This window comes from Talpa occidentalis, unplaced genomic scaffold (assembly GCF_014898055.3).
Source record: "Talpa occidentalis isolate TD23 unplaced genomic scaffold, MPIMG_talOcc4v2.1 talOcc4.10, whole genome shotgun sequence".
NCBI classification, from domain to species: domain Eukaryota; kingdom Metazoa; phylum Chordata; class Mammalia; order Eulipotyphla; family Talpidae; genus Talpa; species Talpa occidentalis.
The window spans coordinates 34,653,352-34,673,320 of record NW_023600993.1 but is presented as its reverse complement, the minus strand read 5'-3'; the positions used below and the strand labels follow the sequence as shown (position 1 = coordinate 34,673,320).

Genomic DNA, 19,969 nt, shown 5'->3' with positions numbered 1-19,969 from the left:
CCTGTGGTGCCAGGCTGGCTCCTCCCTCCTGTGTAATCTCCCTTCCCTCCCCCCTCCTCCATTTGATTTAATACTCCTGTTGTCCTGAAAGGGTGATTCAGGCCTTTCAGCCCTTTGCAGAACTTTGATCCTTTGGAGGATGGGCAGTCGGCTGGGGGAGGTCTAGCCCCCACCTGATTCTGAGCCATCTAACTGGCTGCTCTATCTGCCTTGATCTGCTGGAAGTGCCTGCGGCTGTTTTCCCTTTTCCCTGCACCTGAGAGACATGCCACTTGGTGCTCTTAAGCTCCGCCTGCCCTTGGGGTTGTCTGCCCTCGGGGCTACCCGCCCCCTCTTCTGATACCCCTTGCCAGAGAGAGACGAATCCAAACAGGGTCCGGACTACATCTCCCAGCGTGCCTGGCAGAGTTGTGGCCTGTGTGTGCCGGCTGCACCAGTTGCGGGCAACAATGCAGCAGGCTGTGAGCATGGTGGCCCGTCTGGGCTTACCTCTGCAGGCGCTCCCCTGGACCCTGAGCCGTCCGTTCAGTTGCTCACAGGTGGGATAGAGGGTGCTGGGGCGTGGTGCCAACCATAGGGGGCGGGGGTGGGGGGCTGGGGTCTGGGCCCCGGTGGCTCTGAGCCTGGCCGCCTGCAGGATGTGCTCCGCCGGACAGCACTCTATGACTTCCACCTGGCCCATGGCGGGAAGATGGTGGCGTTCGCAGGCTGGAGTCTGCCTGTGCAGTACCGGGACAGCCACGTCGAGTCACACCTGCATACACGCCGGCACTGCTCCCTCTTTGACGTGTCTCACATGCTGCAGGTGAGCCAGGGCTTTCTCCTTGTTCAGGCTGCGCAACCCTGGGAACTGGATTCCAAGGACAGCCCTCGGAACAGTTGGAAGTCTCGGGGTCACAGACTATGCCCCCAGTTAGCTCAGAGGGTCTCATGAGCATCCCCTCTTATCTCTCCAGCTGCTTCCACTTAGTGGCTTGCTTTAATATCCTGGATTTTCCAGGACTGGCACTCCTTCTCATCTACTGTCCTAGGTATTGGTTTGGAAAAGGGAGCTTTTCAGGAATGTGCCAGTCCCTTTAAGTTCTCTAATCCCCTCAGTATGCCCCATCCTGTGTAGGTGGCTATGGGGGAATTGCAAGGTGGGGCTTCTGCCACCTGTAGAACCAAAAGACTGCTTATGCATTTTAGCTGGGTTAACCATGCTGTGCATAGCATGGAGGATGCCACCTTGCCCAGTGGTCTTCCAGATTGCTGGAAACTTCTGATCTCTTTCTTAGACCAAGATATTTGGTTGTGATCGGGTGAAGCTGATGGAGAGTCTAGTGGTTGGAGATATTGCAGAGCTAAGACCAAACCAGGTGGGCCCTTTTACTTTTATTTCTGCTCATTGGATGTTCTTAAGTCATGAGCCAGCAAGCTGGCTGAGTACCTACTTGGGGCTTGGGGACACACAGGTGGATCACAGTTTCTCAGGATTTACAGTCTCGGGAGACAGGGTCCCACAATCATGTCCAGATACCCAGCCATCTTTCCTACCTACAGCCAGGTGGGGGTTGGGGTGAGGAGGCTGGCTATCCTGTCCTCACCACAATAAGCTTGGAGGCCAGAACCTAGGTTTATGTTCCGTTCTATCACCTTCCATGCTGCCTAATTCCTTGCCATTTGAAAGTGTACTCCCTAAATCACCTCCTTGTCACTATGATCTTGTTAGGAATACACTCTCAGGCTCTGTCCCAGATCTGCTGAACTAGAATCTTCATTTTAACAAGATCCCCAGGTGGCTGCTGAGGTCAGCTGCACAATATTTTGGGGGCACTGCTATGGAGCACATGAGTCATCAAGATGAACTTTGAAGCTCTTGTCATGGGTCTCAAGGAAGGTCTGGGTGGGTTGAAGCAGCAAGTCATGGGTTAAATGTGAGGTAGGACTCTCAGAAATGACTGGGAGGGTATAGAGGCCCCATCAGATCATAGAGTGGGGTAGGAGTGAGAATTTTCTCAGTGCCTGAGAATCTAAGACCCTGGGATTGGACTCAGCCTTGCACCTTGCATAACTGCAGCTCTATCATTAGGGTTCACTAGTTTGTGGTGGCTGAGTGAGTACAAGAGTGTTTCTGGCTCACACTGAGCCTTGTCCTCCTGGACCTGGAGGCAAAGATGTTCTGTTTTGATACCAGGGGACACTGTCGCTGTTTACCAGTGAGGCTGGAGGCATCTTAGATGATTTGATTGTGACCAACACTTCTGAGGGGTACCTGTATGTGGTGTCCAATGCTGGCTGCCGAGACAAGGACTTGGCCCTAATGCAGGTACAGCCCCCTGTGTTCTGTGTACTCTGTCTTCCTTGCTCAAAGAGCAGTATCCTTATTATCCAGGACAGGCCTGGTATGGACAAGGAGTTCAGATAATGACTCCCTGAGTGAATGAATAGTAGGTCAGAGCAGGTCCTTCCTGAAACATATCAAGTTTTAGAGGGGTGGAATGGGGGAGGTAGGAGGTGAAGCTGACCTTGGCCTCTAAGTGAGGGTGGAGTGCTAGAGCCTGATGTAAGAGTTGACAGACCTGGGCTTGGGTCAGCCCTATCATTTAGTATTTACATTAACCTGTAAGATGGGAAACGGCTTAATCTGCCCAGCTCTATAGTATCTGGCACACGGGAGGTGCTCAGTAAGTGGTTCCAGAAGCTGATGTGGTATTTCTGTCTTTCCTTTCAGGACACGGTCAGAGAGCTTCAGAACAGGGGCAGTGATGTGGGCCTGGAAGTGGTGGATAATGCCCTGCTGGCTCTACAAGGTAAGTGGGCCAGATTTCGGTTGGAGCTGACCTTTGCCTTTCTGATTTCCTCGACTGCTTAGCACAGAGGCCATATCAAGGGGAAGGGGTGGATGGTGTGATGTTTTTCTGTCATAATTTTTTAAAAAAGATTTATCCATTTATGCACATAAGAACTGGAGTACAGGCCAGATGTGCAGGGGTGAGAGGATTCACCAGAGACAGAGTGGGGAACAGAACAGTCTGCCATCATTTTTAACTTTGGTATTGTGTCCTCCTTCCACCTGCCACAAAACTCTATAGACTGAGGGCCAGAGTGTCTTCTCTCACCTGCAGACTTGTTCAGGACTTGTTCTAGTCCCTGAGTGAGGGCTATGGTTCAGCTTTGAGGGGCACTGGGGCCTGGAAACTTGGTCACTGGTTCCCTGTGCCCAGGCCCCACAGCGGCCCAGGTGCTACAGGCTGGTGTGGCAGATGACTTGAGGAAATTGACCTTCATGACCAGCGCTGTGATGGAGGTGTTTGGCGTGTCTGGCTGTCGTGTGACGCGCTGTGGCTACACAGGAGAGGATGGCGTGGAGGTGTGTTAAGAAGTGGGTGCAGGGTAGAGTGGGGCACTGGGCACGGGGCCAGTTATCCACACCTGCTCTCTTGTGTCCCATGCAGATCTCGGTGCCGGCAGCAGGTGCAGTCCATCTGGCAACAGCTCTGCTGGAAAATCCAGAGGTGAAGCTGGCAGGGCTGGCTGCCCGGGACAGCTTGCGCCTAGAGGCAGGCCTCTGCCTGTATGGCAATGACATTGATGAACATACCACGCCTGTGGAAGGCAGCCTCAGTTGGACTTTGGGTGAGCTGGGCTAGCACTCAGGAATGGGATCCTGAGGGTTGGAGTGGTCCTTCATGAGACCGGCGAGCCTCTAGCTGCTGCCAAGGTTGGTCAGCCCGGAGCAAGCCATTCAGCCTCCCTGAGCCTCCATTCCCTGAAGATTCCACAGAGGCTCTGCCCATTAAAAGCTGAGGACTCTCTGCAAACTGAGGGGAAAACATGGCCTCTAAGACGAGGGGGCAGGAGATGGGTGGGTGGCAGACTGAATTGCAGGGGTGATTTGGGGCATGGGGAAGCTGAATGAAGGGTAGTTGATGCTGGATGGATGTTACTTTTTTCCTTATAACTAGGACTTTCTTTGCAGGGGACTATGGACTGTGGCTTAAGTCTAGTGTTTTATACTCCAGGGAAACGCCGACGAGCTGCCAAGGACTTCCCGGGAGCCACAGTCATTGTCCCACAGCTGAAGGGCAAGGTGCAGCGGAGGCGCGTGGGGTTAATGTGTGAGGGGGCTCCAATGCGGGCACACAGCTCCATCCTGAATACAGAGGGTACTGTGATTGGTAGGTGGACCAGGGAAGTTGGACAGCCCTTGTCCCTTCCTCAGGAGGGTGGGAGCACTGGGCTGGCAGGGTAGTACTGATACATGGCTTCTGCCTGGACAGGTACTGTGACCAGTGGTTGCCCCTCGCCTTGCCTGAAGAAGAATGTGGCGATGGGGTATGTGCCCTGTGAGTACAGTCGCCCAGGTACTCAGCTGCTGGTAGAGGTGCGGCGGAAGCAGCAAATGGCTGTGGTCAGCAAGATGCCCTTTGTGCCCACAAACTACTATACCCTCAAGTGAGATGGGATAAAGGCATGGCCCTCCCCTCCAGGAGCCTAGGACAACATTCTATGAGGGTTTTGTCAGGAAGCTTAGGCAGAACACACCTGGGGTAGGTGGTGGCTAGAGTAGAGGTTGGTTCTGGTTGTGTTTCAGGATGGCCATACCAGCTGTTTCCCCCTCCTCCCATACTACTCAACTTCAGAACCCAGTTCTGGGTAGTGGACCAACTCACCAAATGTCCTGTTTTAGCCTGTGCTCCCACCAGTCTCATCCTTACTTGCTGGAAGGCTATAGGAAGCACCACTTCTGGTATTTCTCTTACTTGGTCAATTGCTGGCTGTGGAGCAAAGGCTCATCTTTAGGGGGAGAATAATGGCTCCCCAACCTACCTCACCATGGTTTCTCACAATGCAAAGGGTTACTACCTGGGCAGTACTGGCCACCTTCAGTCTGTTGCTTCTCCCTGGGAATGATTCCTGACTCACAGAGGGTTGGTCCAGTTGGACTGCTGTGCCTATATGTAAACTCTGGGATGGTTAAGGGGGTACAAACTCATTCTTCCACATTCCCAAGTTGGTCCAGCCTGTTGCCCAGTAGCAAACAGTGCCAGGTTTACCACTTGTTCTGAGCCCCAATGTTGTTATAGGGCAGGCTGAACCTCTTTCTGGACTTGTTTTACCCTGGGCTGACCATCACCCCCGGGGACCATTCCTGACCTCCACTGATTCCTAAAGTACATTAAATGAGCTTCCTTCTTGCCATTGTCTCTAGCATCATCGTTCTTTGTCCACAGGGTTCCTGGAGTGCCAGTCCAGTCCTCTTCCCTGGCCTTGAGACCTTAGAGGGGCTAGGTCTTTTAAGAACTAGTGGGGATATTGCCCCTATTGGCATTTACCACCCTTCTAGGGAACTGACATCTATGCAAAGCATTGCATTCTAGGTTCCCGGGGTGGGGGGACAGTAGCCCCCAGGTTGTCCTCTCCAGTTTTCCCTGTGCATGCACACCCTTACGTTGTCTGAATAACCACACAACTGATGCACTTCCATATTTAATAAACCATACCCTCAGTTTTGCATGGGATGAAATGTAAAGCCCTAATTCTGTGTGGTAGTATCAGTGGGTGGGTCTGGGGCTACGAAATCATCATCCTGCCAGCCTGAAGATATCTCTGGAACAGGTACATATACATGAGTTCAGTGTTAGTCTTACTTCCAGTCTCTGTTGCAAAGACAGTATAGGCAAAGTCTACCAGGTAGAATCAGGACATTGAACAGAGGATGCAGGCAGTGCAACACTGAGGTAGCTGGTGGCCCAGGAGAAGCAGACAGAAGTACCACTATCAGGGAAGGAGGCAGGTCCAGGCCACACTGCTTTGAGGAACTGATGTTTGCCACCCATACCTTTGGATGTTTTCCTGGCCCACTGTGGAAGTGGCAGACTGGCCTGACCTGTGGCTCTTCCCTGTTTAGGGTTCCTGGGGATTGAGATGGTTCTAGTAGGGAGGAGCTTGTGGGCTCTTAGGATGAGCCTGTGGTTCCAAGTCAAGATAGAAAGTGATGCTGCAGGGCATGGGGCCTGTGCAGTTGCTCTGCACTAACTGCTGTAAGAGGATGGAATATAAACCCACAACTAATGGGCCCTTAAGCAGTGGGAGGTCACTCCTGGGGCTCAGCCTCTTTCAGGCACCCAGCTTCCCTCCAGGAAGCATTGAGAGGAATATGAGTATGATGATTGGGGAAAAGACAATTTCCACAGCCTGGTTTATACCTGGAGAGCTCTTGGTGCCATGAAGGTGGGTGTTTGTTGCCCCTTGCCTTATACTTAAATGGCTAGCTAAGCAGCCAGAGTATAAGGTCATGTTCCTACCTTCCTACTGATAAAGCAAAACCAAAGAAGTTTGGGATTGGTCCTAGGTTTTGGCACCAAAAAAACAATAAAACAAAAACTAAATTCATACTTAGGGGAGCACTAACTATTCCTTACAAATCCCAGAGCTGGTCAACTTCAAGGCTTCCTCTCAGAGGGACAAATCTATATGGACCCATATCTCAGGAAAGGGGAAAAAGGCAAGACAGAAAATGTACTACTGGCCTTCCCAGCCCAGGGACTTGGTTGCTGACCCCTGAGAGAGAAGGTATATGCCTTCTTAAGACATCCAGATAGGGTAGAGGCAAACTCTATTTGTCCAATACCTGGAGCTGCTGGAGGCAGTCAAGAGCAATGCAGATAAATCCCTGTAAACACTGAGGTACTCTTTGCCCCCAACCTGACACCCCTGCAGTCGTCTCTGGGGTCTGGGCAACAGCAGGACCCAATGTAGGAGCCAGAAGACCTGGTGATATCCCTGGAGACCCCTCTGCTGCCTTTCCTTATTCTCTGTGGGTTTTGAGAGGTTCATTTGCTGCTGTTTCCCTAAAAGTGGGGAGAAGAAAAAGGGGTTATTTCATCGCCTACACACCAGTCCCTGATAACGACTCTCTTTAGTCCTATCTTGGGGGAGTGAGCTGGGCTCAGTAAAGCCACACTGTAATTTAGACCTCTTTGCTGGGCTCCCACAGCAAGCACTGAGCCTGCCACCTCTCCCCTTATAATGACTTATAATGGTGTTCCCATACTTCCAGTCATTTAATACAAACCTCAGCAGTGGCAGATCTGCTAATTGGGCCCCTATATCTTACTTGCTACGAATCAGGTAGTTATAAAGGCCAATTAGCTACAGCCTTGCTGAATTCTTTAATAGCTCCCTGAGACTTGGGATAGGGCTTTGTAGGTCCCTCCATGCCTTCATGTTTGAGCTCCAGCATCAGAGCCTTGTCTGTGCTTCCATTATATCACCCTTGTTTTTGCCTCTGGGCCCATTCTATTAACCTGAAATACACTTTACCACCCCTTGGTCTTTGTCCTCAGCGAGGCTGTCATGGGAGAAGCCTCTGATGCACTTGGATCTGCACTGCTGCCCTCCCCTTTTATTTTTTTTTTTTATTTTTTTTATAGAGGCATGTTTTTATTTATTTATTTATTTATTTGTTTTGTTTATACATGCACTGGGTACAGTCAGAAGCGCGGGAGGGTGAGAGAATTCACCAGAGCCAGAGCGGGGAGCAGAGCAGGCAGAAGGACCGAAGTACACTGCTGAGGGGAGCAGCGGGCGGCAGGAGAGGTCTGCGCGCCATGCGGGACCCTCCTCCGGTGGCCGGGGAGCAGCCGGGGATCGAACCAGCGCCGCAGAGGCCGCGAGCAGCTTCGCAACCCAGCGCTCAACCGCTGCACCACCGGGGAGGCCCTGCCCTCCCCTTTTAAATGTCTGTCTCCGGCCTCCCTGGTTGCCTAGAGGTTAGGTCTCAGCGCTATCAGGGCTAAGACCTGAGTTGTGATCCCTGGCCAGGGAGCTAACCCACATGTGGTGCAGCAGTCCTGTCTCCCCTGCTGTTCCCCTCAGCAGTGTATTTCAATAAATCTGCCTGTTTGCTCTCAATTTTCTCTCTGGTGAATCCTCTCACGCCCTGCACCTCTGGCTTACACCCCAGTTCTATGCTAAATAAATAGATAAATGTCTGGCTCCCCTTGTGAACAAAGATTTAGTTTGTTGCTATCCTCAGGATTTAGGGTGACCTAAAGCTGAATGAATGCCCTAATAGTTCATGTTTTACAGATGAGGAGGTGGACTCTGATGATGCCAGTCAGTGCACTAAAGACAGTCTCCTGCCTTTCCAACTGAGGGACTTGCAGTAGAGGGAATCCACTTCATCTTGCCAGACTTGCCACTTCATCGCTCTGAAACTGATAATACCACCCACTGCACAGGTTGCAGAACAGTATTCTATTTGAAGACCCTGGATCTTGCTGTAAAGGCCTATTCTAGTGGACTTCTACTCTGAAAACTTCCCTACTTGGTCTCTAGCATAACAGTGTTCACAGCCTGTCAATCATGGGGCGAGGCTGGGAACAGATTTACTCACCAGGAAGGGAAATGCGTGGAGCCATCAGGTGTGGATCCGTTCTGGCCGCCCAGACCTGGGGGCAGGAACACATCCTGAGCTGCAGCAGACTGGAGGTGGGGATCTGAACAGGCATTAGCCTGGGTCAGGTTAGAGGTTATAGGTATTGTTTGGTGGAGTCTGGTGGGAGCCTTGAGTATAGTGGTGATGTCTGGTGGGGGTTCAAAGAAAGTTATATGATGGATGAATTGCTGGGGCTTCTGGAGTGAAATGGTTGTTGGCATAGATCAGAGCACAGCATTAAATTCTGATGTGGATCTTAGGGGATAAATGGTAGTCTAGGGGGGCTTTGGGGAGCCCAGTGATATAGTCTGGTGGGGGTGGGGGCGACAGGCTCACGGAGATTGGTGGGGAGCCTCACCTGGGCGGTGATACAGCCCGGTCACCGTGCTCCCGTAGAACCCCCACGCCAGCTGGATGCCCAGGAGACTTAACACCAACCACAGCAGCAGCAGCTTGAAGAGGGTCACACGCATGTCCTGCGCCTCCCATTCCCGCAGGAAATCGCTGCCCAGAGCACCCAGTGCTCCCAGCACCGTGGCGGGTAGAGCCTGGAAAGACTGCCCAGACCAAGGCTCCGCCATGACAGGCCCGCGCCCTACCCGAGAGGTTGTCACCGTAGTTCCCACTGCGCAGGCGTCGTGTCTTCCGGGGCCAAGTCCGTTACTGCGCACGCGTACCCAAGCAAAGAGCGCCCACCTCGCTTGCGCGAAGAGTTGGCAGTTTGGGGAGGAGTGTTAAAACTGCGCACGCGCACCCAGCCCCACCCTGCTTACTTAAAGGATGAGTGACTCGGGGAGTATAAAATAGCAACCAGGTCTTTTATAGCCCCGGATTTCCCGTGATGCCCCACGCGGCTGTAATGATTGGTTAATCGCTTTGCTTTCAGGGCGTGGACGCACTCCGGAGCAATCGGGGCTGAGCTGTAAATGCGCGCGCGCGCGCGGGGACGCGACCGCGGCCGGCTCGAGCCCGCAGGGCACTCGGGTGCGCGCACGTCGCTCCCCGCCCTCCCGCAGCCGTCCGCCCTCGCTCTCGCTCCCCGCCCGCCGTCGCCGTCCTCCGTCGGTTCCCTCGTTTAGTCCACTGCCGCCTCCTCAGCCACCCGCCCTAGTCTTCGAGCTTGCGACTCGCGGACAGGCGTCCTCGGCGCGGAGAGGCCGGACTCGGAGTCGTCGCCTGAGGTGAGCGAGAAAGGTCCCTTCTGGCGCCGCGGCGCCCGGGCCCGCCCGCCCGGCACTCTTCCGGCCGCCCGGCCGCGGCCCCGATGCGGCCGCGCCCCACCTGCTGCTCTGGGCTGGGACCCTGGACCCTGGACCCTGGACCCTGACCGTGACTCCGGGCTCGAGTCCGGCGTCCTGAAGCCGCGGCCCCGCCCGGGCAGTCCCCGGAAGCGCGCCCGCGGCCTCCGGCGCCCCTTCCCCCGCCCGGCCAGGCCTGTTGGAGTCCAAGCCTCCCGCCCGCGGTTCCCGGCGCTTCCTCTCCGCTCGCGGCGGCGCCGGGCAGGGCGGGGGCTCGGAGCCGGGCCCGCGAAGCGCGCGTGGCTGTCGGAGTTGAAATGGGAAAGAAACTCTTTACAACTCCATTTTGCCTTTTGCATTTAATATGAAATATGAATCACCGTTTTATACTGGGTGAAGTCCAGTTATGTCTCGGTAGCTTTTCTTTTTTAATAGTGTTGGAGATTGTGTAAGTAAAAAGTAGTGTTGAAATTTTAGGATTAGGAATCTTCGGTATTGAAAAGAACGGAGTTGGTCAGTTGGAAAGGATTTTTTCATGATTTCAGCTATGTTGCATCAAAATAGAGTGCTTGCAGTTTTGCAACAAGTTAGTGTCTTGTTTAGGAATCACCTAAGCATCTATCCTAAATTACTGATTCAAATCAATTAGAAGTGCTCTCCCACTGAATAGCATTTCGCATTCAAGTTGATTTGGTCAAAAACTATGGTTAGTAGTTTAAGGTGGAAAATTGACATCCTTTTTACCTTAGAGTTGGTTTCGCTTGTGGCTTTTAACAGTTCGGATTTAAAATTTTTTCCCGTGTTGGTGACTTGTATCTTTGTTTTAATAGTCTTTTGAAGTAGATGTTTCTTGCAGGTGTGTAATCAGATTATATTCTTCCTTGCCAAATCTGAAGAGGAAAAAGTACTTTAAAAACTATTCTTTAAAGTGGTGTATGGTCAGAGAATTTTTCAGCCACTTAGTGTCACACACCCAAATGTGTGATGTGTTTGTAACATGCTCACTCACGATCGTCACCTTGGACATGGTTAAATTGGTACAGATACTGTTTTGAGCATTTGGCACAAGTGACATTGGACTGAAAATACAAGGCTAGTTCTTAGTTGTAAAGGATAAATTACTTAAGTGTTTCTATTAAGTGCCTTGATACTACTACTTTTGTAGAGCACTGATGGCTCTTGGGGTAATACAAAAAAAATATAAAATGGAACTTCTTTTTGAGTCAAAGTCTAAAGCTTTAAAACCTCTGTTCTCATAAAAATATGTACTGGAAGGAAAAAGAGAATAGGAAATTCAATTTTTTAATAGATCCAAAATTTTAGACCTGAAAGGAATCTTTACGACTTGTAGTTCTACACTACCTGCAGATGAGGAAACTGAGTCCCAGAGTCTTCAGTAAATTTTCCAAGGTCATATGTATAGTCTCCTGCAAGCCAGAACTGTTTTCTTTGTAAGGTATTCTTCATTTACTCCCAAACCTCAGGCTTAAAGTCTGCTAAAATTCAGGATTTAGGACTTAATTCCATTCAAATATTTTCTCCTCTTACATATATTGATAGAATTTGGGAATTTTATTTTATAGACAAATTTCAATTCTTTAACTTTCACAGCACTGCCCTTTCTAATTGGATGACCCTGAAGCAGTTGATGTGGGGAAATGTTTACAGGGTTGCTGCAGGTATTGGGGTCTTCTTGAGGTACCAACTTCTTTCAGAGGGTGACCCAGACACCCCTGCTCCAAAATCAACATAATTAGGTTAAACTAATTTGTTATCAGTATGCAGGGGGCTCATTTGACTATTGATTTGGAGGTGGGTTGGGGAGAAACTGGATTTGCCAAGTAAATAGTTCCCTGTGTTTATGTGCATGGTGATGATTTTGTTGGAGTATTTTCATAGTCCTGATTCCTTTTTTGTTTGCCAGTTAATTTCCTTTAAAAGTATATCCTGGTTATGTGGAGGTGTAAGTTATTAGGAGGGTGAAAACTGGTAGATCTTCAGGTGTTTCCTGTCCATGGGGTGGAGTCCAAGCAGTGACTGGAGGAGGTTGAGTTGCTCTTTTGCGACTTCATTGTCCTTGAGATGGCAGATTTATGTTAACTCAAAAGAAAGACTAAATCGATTTGGACTTGATGGGTTTCCATAGATTATAACTTGGGTTTGATTGCATCACAGCTGCTACTGGTAAAGATATTCACTAGATTTAAAAATTAGCCATGAATTTGTAGTTTTAAAAAGTCCCTGTTTTCCTTTTCCATTACCATTTAGTTTATCCCTTAATGCACCTGGCCAGTGGATCTCAATTTTCCTGCACCTACACATTAATGTAACTAAGTTTTAAATTTGTTTATACTCTGCTCTCGGGAGACATGTTCACTGTTAAGTATTTGTGAGAAAACTAAATCTTAATTTTCCAAGGTAGTTTAAAGTTTGTAATCATTATAAAGTTCCTATTTCAAGTGTTTCTGTTTCAAGTGACTCATTTTTAATCTGTGGTGCTGTAGTATTAAGTGAAGGCCTTATATACTCATAATTATGGTAATCATGTGACTGAAAATCAGGTAGGCATTAAAGCTGCTCGTTCTGGGTGTTGGTCTGAGTTTATAGGTGCTTCCTCCTGATGACTCTGAATACATTTTTATACCTAATAATCACCAAAATAGGAGATACACTCTGTTAAATTACAGCCAATTTGTCCCAAATTGAGCCTGATTTTTTTTGTTTGAAGAGATTGGGTAAAGTAAACATTTTAATCATGTTTATGATAGTATCTTAATATTCATGTAAAAGGAAAGAACATAAGCAGCCAATAAAGTAAGTGTGAAGTGGAGTGAAGGAGAAAATAGTAGCTAAAATGAAATTAGAGAGGTTTTACAGGAACTAGATCATGTAGGGACTTTAGGACATGGGAAGTTCTGGGGTGAGAAATCTGAATGTTTTTAAGCAGGAGAATGATGTGATCTGATACTAAACAACTGTAATTGCTCATGGAAAGTAGGAATAGATGTGAGTCTTTTCTCATTTTAAGTAGTAAACTAATACTGATGATTTCTGGCAAAAATATTAGAAGTGTTCCTAATATATTAAAAAGTGAAATGAAGTCACTGAGTCAAGGAAATTAATATTAAATTATTAAGCAATAAGCATTAAATAAATTAATAAAATATTAATTTATTTGACTTAATGACTTGAGCTTTTTTTTTTAAGCCATTGATTTTCTGACAGTTGCCTTTCACCCTGTAATTTCTATGTAATACCAGTATTAAAAGAAATGTAACTTAATAAAACAAGACATTAAAATGCTCACAGTCTAGTAGTAGGGATATGGATGTTCACTCTATGTTTTAAATTCTTTTTAATGTTAGAAAATTATTATAGTATTCATCCAATTTGATTTTTGCATTTAAAAGGGCAACATTAGTTTATGTGGAGAAAGTAAGGTTGATTATGAATGTTGTTAAGTGAGGGAAGCTTAGGTTTATATAAATGTAAGTTTTATGGTGTGTCATTTAAGAATTCTATACTTTTTCCCTCGCTGAACTCTTTAATTACTTCATGGAACTTTGGATAAGTCCATTTACATCCTGTGCTTTTTTTTCCCTCTCCTTATAAAATGAGGAGACATAATTCCTGATTTTTTTTTTTTTAACTTTTTAGTGCCTTTCATCTGAAAATTCAAGGGATTCTGTAGAACTTTTGCCATATACACCGTGGTTCTTGCAGCACATTTGTAAGGTATGTAAACCTTCATTCGCCTCTCCCCATGAAAGATAACTATTATATATGTTACATATTAATGTAAGTTCTAGAGAAATGTGGGTGCATTACTACTAATGGTTTCCTTCTCCACTGATCTAGAGATCTTTATCTTATTCTATATCTTGTCTCTCTGGTCTTATTTTCCTGCCTCTCCATAAGATACTCGTCTAACTTCCTTTTTCTCTTTTCAAAGTGATATATATATATATATATATATATATATATATATATATTTTTTTTTTTTTTTTTTTTTTTTTTTAAAGATTTATTTATTCGTACAAGAGCTGGGGTGTAGGTTAGGGGTAGGGGGGCGGGGGTTGTGGTGAGAGGATTCACCAGAGACAGAGTAGGGAACAGAACAGGCAGATTGACTGAAATACACTGCTGAGGGGAGCAGTGGGTGAGACAGGAGAGGTCTGTTGCACTATGTGGGTAGCTCCCTGGCCAGGCATAGAACTGGTGCTGCAGTAGCTGTGGATTGCTTCATAGTGCTGACATTCCTTGTGCCACCAGGGAGACCCTCTAAGTGATACTTCTTCTTCAGATGAAGATACAGTTCCTCTCCTCTCAGTTAATTTTTAAAGATGTTGACACACCATCTTATACACATAATTTTCCTACTTCTGAACCATTCTCATTCTTTCTATTTTGTATCTTTAAAAAAATTATTTATTTATTTTTATTTAATTATTTTTTAATATTTTATTTTATTTTTTTTATAAGATTTATTTATTTACTTATACAAGCACTGGGTACAATCAGAAGCATGGGAGGGTGAGTGAATTCACCAGAGCCAGTGCGGGGAGCAGAGCAGGCAGTAGGACCGAAGTACACTGCTGAGGGGAGCAGCGGGCAGCAGGAGAGGTCTGCGCGCCATGTGGGACCCTCCTCCAGTGGCTGGGGAGCAGCCGTGGATTGAACCGGTGCTGCAGAGGCTGCGGGCAGCTTCACAACCCAGCGCTCAACTGCTGTGCTACCAGGGAGGCCCTAATAATTTATTTTATGTAATTCTTACGTCATTTTTCATCTTTGCACAATGTATGCATTTTCGTTATGGTTATATATCCCATACAGTTGCATCCCCCCCCCCCCATTTTGACTCTAGTCCTTCCTCTCCCTGCTTCCCCACCCCATAATTTTTATTTATTTACACAAGGGCTGGGTTACAGGCCATATTCATGGGAGGGTGAGAGGGTTCACCAGAGACAGAGCAGGGTGCAGAACAGGCAGATTGACGAAATACACTGCTGAGGGGAGCAGCGGGCGAGACAGGAGAGGTCTGCTGCGCCATGTGGGATTCTTGCTGGCCAGCTGGGATCAAACCCACGCTGCAGAGACTGTGGACAGTTCCACAGTGTGATGTTCAACCGCTTGCGCCACCAGGGGAGGCCGCTGTTTTGTATCTTTAATGTCAAGTTTTTAATTAAGTAGTTTGGTCGTCTTACTGCCTGTGCTGTAGGTTTATCTAATTATCAGTAGAAAATAAGCCAGGGCCGGGCCTCCCTGGTGGCGCAGCGGTTGAGCACTGGGTTGTAAAGCTGTCCGCAGCCTCTGCAGTGCCGGTTTGATCCCCGACTGCTCCCCGGCCACCGGAGGAGGGTCCCGCATAGCGTGCAGACCTCTCCTGCCGCCCGCTGCTCCCCTCAGCAGTGTACTTCGGTCCTTCTGCCTGCTCTGCTCCCCGCTCTGGCTCTGGTGAATTCTCTCACCCTCCCGTGCTTCTGACTGTACCCAGTGCTTGTATAAATAAATAAATAAATCTAAAAAAAAGCCAGGGCCTCCCTGTTGGTGCAGGGGGTTAAGATGCAAGAAGCTATCCACAGCCACTGAAGCCCGAGTTGATGCCCAGTCAGCCAGTGAGCTTCCACATGGCACAGCAGACCTCTCCTGTCTCGCCTGCTGCTCCCCTCAGCAGTGTGCTTCACTCGGTCTGCCTGTTCTGTTCCCCACCCTGTCTCTGGTGAATCCTCTCACCCTCCACACCTCTGACCTACACCCTAGATCTTGTATGCATAAATAAATAAATCTTAAAAAAAAGATTTATTTAAAAAAAAAAAAACGCCATCTAGAGAATGAGGATAAAAGGATGGTGCTCCCTCTCACTAGAGGGGTCAGAAATGATAGTGGCTTGTAGGGAGCAACGTTACCTGCAGGTGTAATAGCCCATCCAGGGACTGTTAGTTTAAACTGATTACAAATATGGGGAATAGGAGCATCTTAATTTAATGGAAACTGTCTTAGTCTGGTACCGTTTTGACCTTTTTTTTTTAATTCTCCTTTGTTCATTCTATATATGGGAAGTAAGCTTATTAGGGGGATGAATATTCTTTCCTGTGAGATGAGCTACCTGGCAGTAAAGGAGTATGATGGTAGCAGTTTTGGTTGACTTGAGTCCTCCTTGTTGTGGTAAGAGGAATAGCCAATCTAGCTGGTGGTGTCATTATTCATTCAACAAATGGTTGTTATATGTTAGGTACTATTCTAGGATACATCAGAATAAAATAAAGAAGGTCCCTGTGTTCATGGAATTTTGTTTATTTGTTTGATACTATTTTCCTAAAAATACAACATTTGATTTGGAACTGAAAAGTCCTAACTTAGAATCATTCCATCTACTTTTCTCAATATTAGTTGTTAGTAATCACATCATTAATAACTCTGCTCGTTTGGTTTTTATTCTACTATGGAAGACTGACAGACAAGTAAGGAGTGGGCTTGCCTTTTTTATTTTATTTTTTTAGCATGAGAGGATTCACCAGAGACAGAGTGGGGAACAGAACAGGCAGATCGACTGAAATACACTGCTGAGGGGAGCAGCGGGCGAGTCAGGAGAGGTCTACGCCATGTGGGTAGCTCCCTAGCCAGGGATTGAACTCTTGCTGCAGTGGCTACAAATAGCTTCATAGGTTGCCTCTTAACCTCTTGCGCCACCAGGGAGGCCCAGGCTTGCCTTTTTTAGGGAGAGGCAGAAAGGTTTTATTGGCTGGAGCCTAGAGAGTATGCAAGAGGAATGGATGAAATAGCTTTATTAGGGGCCAGATCTTACAGGAAACAGGAACTAAAGTCTATTCATAGTGCATTGGGAAGCCATTGAAGGGTTTTTATAATAGGAAAGATATGATTTGATTAATTTATATTTTTGGCTGCTTTGTGAGAATGGACTATCAGGTAGCAGACTTGGGAGGAGCAGGGAGATATGATGGATATTCTTTAAGCCCAATGACAAATCACGGTGGCTTGGATAAAAACAGGAACAATGGAGGTGGTGGTATTCATGATATTATAAAAGAGTACTGATATTTTTTTTTAAGACTTTTAATTTATTTATTTATTCATGCATACAAGAACCGGGGTATAGGCCAGATGTGGGGGAGGGTGAGAGGATTCACCAGAGACAGAGGAGGGAACAGAACAAGCAGATTGACTGAAATACACTGCTGAGGGGAGCAGCGGACGAGATAGGAGAGGTCTGTGGCACCATGTGGGATTCTCGCCTGTCAGCCAGGATCAAACTCACACTGCAGAGGCTGTGGACAGCTTCACAGCGCTGCACTCAACTGCCTGCGCCACCAGGGGAGGCCCGTGCTGCTGATTTTTTTTTTTTAAGATTCATTTATTTATGCATACAAGAGCTGGGGTACAGGCCAGAGATGCGGAAGTGGGGGTGTGTGTGTGAGGGGATTCACCAGAGACAGAGTGGGGAACTGAACAGGCAGATTGACCGAAACACACTGTTGAGGGGAACAACGGGCAAGACAGGAGAGGACTGCTACACCATGTGGGTTGCTCCCAGGCCTGCTGGGGATTGAACTTGTGCTTCAGAGGCTGCGGATTGCTTCATAGTGTGGTGCTTAACCCCTGTGCCACCAGGGAGGCCCAGCATGCTGATAATTTTTGGTGATAAATTGGAAGATGTGATTTCTTGAAAACCTTGATCCATGATCAGAGATTAAGCCCAGTACAACTACTGGACATAAAAGGGTAACAGTCTTGTGCCACTGGGCATGATATTCTTGTTGCTGTTCTATGAAATGGTTCCTTTAAGTACCTCTGAGTAATGCATTAAGCTGGTCTATTTGATGGCTTCCCTTCTAAGAGGGTAGACTATCTCAGAGTTGTTTTTGCAATTATTTAAAAAAAAAAAAACATTAAAAAAACAAAAAGTAGGGGCCTCCCTAATGGCGCAGGGGTTAAAGTCTCAGTGCTATCATGCTGTCGCCAGTCACTGCAACATAAGTTTGATCCCCGGCCAGGGAGCTAATGCACATGGTGCTTCAGACCTCTCCTAACTCGCCCGCTGCTCACCTCAGCACTGTAGTTCAGTAGATCTGCCTGTTATTGTCCCCATTCTGTCTCTGGTGAATCCTTTTACCTGGCCGCATCTCTGGCGTACACCCCAGTTCTTGTAAGCATAAATAAATAAAAATCTTTTGCCTTTAGGCAAGGTTAAACTTTGCTCTTTTAGGTTTGCTTAAACCAGGAATGCTGATGATTTATCATTACAAAGAATTTCTACTATAGAAGAAAACTCTGTCAGATTATTTTATTTCTCTGCCCCTTAGAACCTAGATCTGTAAAATGGTAACACCCATTTCATGGGAGTTTTAGGTTAAATAGTATATGACCACAGGGCTCAATGCATAGTAACTTATTACCTTAGTGATATACTTGTAATTCTGTTAAATTCTTCAAGAGAGTTTGTCTTTCAATATATCAGTGCATTGTATTATATAGTGACTGTTTACTTTGAGAGTGACAGTTAAGGATTATATTGGTGGGAGGCTTACAGCTTAGTGCCACCTAAACAGAAACATGATTTGTTAATCTTTTTCATCTTCTTGGCTTTTGCTTGTTTAATTGTAGGATTTAGTATGTTGGAGGAGTATATGTCCTAGGATTTCACCAACATTTTATAAATGTTATTTGATATAAATAATAATGTGATAACATTGGCCAATATAAATCACAAATTGTCTAGATTCACTCTTGGGTTCTAGCTGTGACTGCCATTATTTGACTCTGGGATCATTTAGTTCTACTCTCTAAGCATCAGCAAATAGTAGCAGCAGAGATGTCACTCTCCAACAAGTGGACAGAAAAGGCAGAAAAGTAATGGAGTGGAGATTTTTTCCTATCATCTGCTGCCACCACCTTTTATAATTAAAAGGTTCTTGAACAGTGTCTAACTTGCCACTTCATAAGCGTACTCCTGTGAACTGTGGCTGAAGAATCTTTAGTAATGAAATCAGAGGCATTTTATTTATCATGTGCCAGCTATGTGCACACTTCATTTATCTTTCAAGCTTTAGAGATTGCACTTTCCATTGATTAAGTTTTCCAGTTTTACTAACCCTATATCCTGATCAGCATCTTAAGACATAGTCCCTAAAGCTTCTGGGAAAATGGAAAATGTTCTGAACCATTTTGTCAGTTTAATAGAGGCCCTTAAAAAGCAGCCACCACCACCCCCAATAAAAACTTGATTTTTTGTTTTTCTGGGTGGCAAGAAAGAGGAACTAAAGAACAGTGATAATTATTTGCTGAAGCTCTAAAACAGAGATCCAATTCCATTATTTAAAAAAAGTGTTTTGACTTTAAGCATATGGTTGAAAATTCTACTTTCATTAATGTACTTTGTTATTTTTACCTTGTTCTTTTGGCAGTTGTGTCTGTATCGTGTAGATGAGTTCTCTGGTGTCTATTCCATAGACCCGCTGGGCAAATGTCATGCTACTTTTCTGGTTTACTTTTATGTAACCTTCTTTGTCCCATGGGCTTTGAGGGGCTAAAGAAGTACGTTTAAGGGACCTCCCTGGTGGCGCAAGGGGTTGAGTTGTAGCACTGTGAAGCTGTAGAGTTCGATCCCTGGCCAGGGAGATAACCCACAGGGCACAGACTCTTGTCTCATCCGCTGCTCCCTCACTGGTCCTCTCCGCCCTCCCCCTGCCCAGCCTGTACCCTGGTTCTTATATGCATAAATAATTAAATCTTTTTCTTTTTCTTTTCTTTTATTTTTTTTAAATGAATGCGTCTACCTCTGAGACACTTTTTTTTTTTTTTAAAGATTTATTTATTTATACAAGCACTGGGTACAGTCAGAAGTGCTGGAGGGTGAGAGAATTCACCAGAGTCAGAGCGGGGAGCAGAGCAGGCAGAAGGACCGAAGCACACTACTGAGGGGAGCAGCGGGCGGCAGGAGAGGTCTGCGCGCCATGTGGGACCCTCCTCTGGTGGCCGGGGAGCAGCCAGGGATGGAACCGGCACTGCAGAGGCTGCGGGTAGCTTCACAACCCAGCACTCAACTGCTGCGCCACCGGGGAGGCCCTCTTTTTCTTTTTAAAGTGAAGTACATGTAAGGTGACTTCCTAATGTTGTATAACAATTCAATTTCTTTTGCCATGAGACAATTTTATCATATATGACGATTTTGTTGGAAATTCTGTGTTCAGAGTACTTTGTGGGAAAATTCTTTTCTGCATGAAGTGTCTCATGTTTAAAATTTCCAGTTTTTGGAGGAAATGTTTTATCTTGAGATTTATTTATTTAG

The 19,969-nt window shown here is 46.8% G+C and overlaps 3 protein-coding genes across 3 annotated transcripts in view; 2 read left to right on the top strand and 1 right to left on the bottom strand.

Moving 5' to 3' along the window:
- AMT (aminomethyltransferase) lies at positions 1-5,493 on the top strand. The gene is made up of 9 exons (XM_037529050.2): positions 1-539; positions 638-805; positions 1,278-1,358; positions 2,177-2,308; positions 2,714-2,792; positions 3,207-3,352; positions 3,438-3,618; positions 4,005-4,160; positions 4,263-5,493. Exons 1-9 carry the CDS (start codon positions 450-452, stop codon positions 4,439-4,441), a joined length of 1,212 nt encoding a protein of 403 aa, XP_037384947.1. The 5' UTR covers positions 1-449; the 3' UTR covers positions 4,442-5,493.
- On the bottom strand, positions 1,628-9,350 carry TCTA (T cell leukemia translocation altered). Its single transcript, XM_037529079.2, has 3 exons — positions 8,784-9,350; positions 8,384-8,438; positions 1,628-6,836 (listed from the first exon to the last, which is right to left on the bottom strand). The coding sequence occupies exons 1-3, from the start codon at positions 9,004-9,006 to the stop codon at positions 6,794-6,796; spliced, it is 321 nt and encodes a 106-aa protein (XP_037384976.1). The 5' UTR covers positions 9,007-9,350; the 3' UTR covers positions 1,628-6,793.
- Positions 9,351-9,423: 73 nt separating this feature from the next.
- Positions 9,424-19,969, top strand: part of RHOA (ras homolog family member A) — a 55,023-nt gene continuing 44,477 nt past the window's right edge. Inside the window, exons 1-2 of the mRNA XM_037529030.2 lie at positions 9,424-9,606; positions 13,321-13,398. The gene's annotated coding sequence lies outside the window, so the exon portion shown is untranslated. The remainder of the gene's footprint in view (positions 9,607-13,320; positions 13,399-19,969) is intronic.

What these genes read in the sequence shown, in the direction of transcription:
- AMT (XM_037529050.2), top strand. Translation starts at nt 450, where the DNA reads ATGCAGCAGGCTGTGAGCATGGTGGCCCGTCTGGGCTTACCTCTGCAG. An exon ending in ACGTGTCTCACATGCTGCAG is followed by an intron (nt 806 to 1,277) that starts GTGAGCCAGGGC and finishes TCTCTTTCTTAG; the next exon opens with ACCAAGATATTTGGTTGTGA. An exon ending in AGGACTTGGCCCTAATGCAG is followed by an intron (nt 2,309 to 2,713) that starts GTACAGCCCCCT and finishes CTTTCCTTTCAG; the next exon opens with GACACGGTCAGAGAGCTTCA.
- TCTA (XM_037529079.2), bottom strand. Translation starts at nt 9,006, where the DNA reads ATGGCGGAGCCTTGGTCTGGGCAGTCTTTCCAGGCTCTACCCGCCACG. An exon ending in CGGGCTGTATCACCGCCCAG is followed by an intron (nt 8,439 to 8,783) that starts GTGAGGCTCCCC and finishes TCCTGCCCCCAG; the next exon opens with GTCTGGGCGGCCAGAACGGA. An exon ending in TCCACGCATTTCCCTTCCTG is followed by an intron (nt 6,837 to 8,383) that starts GTGAGTAAATCT and finishes CCCCACTTTTAG; the next exon opens with GGAAACAGCAGCAAATGAAC.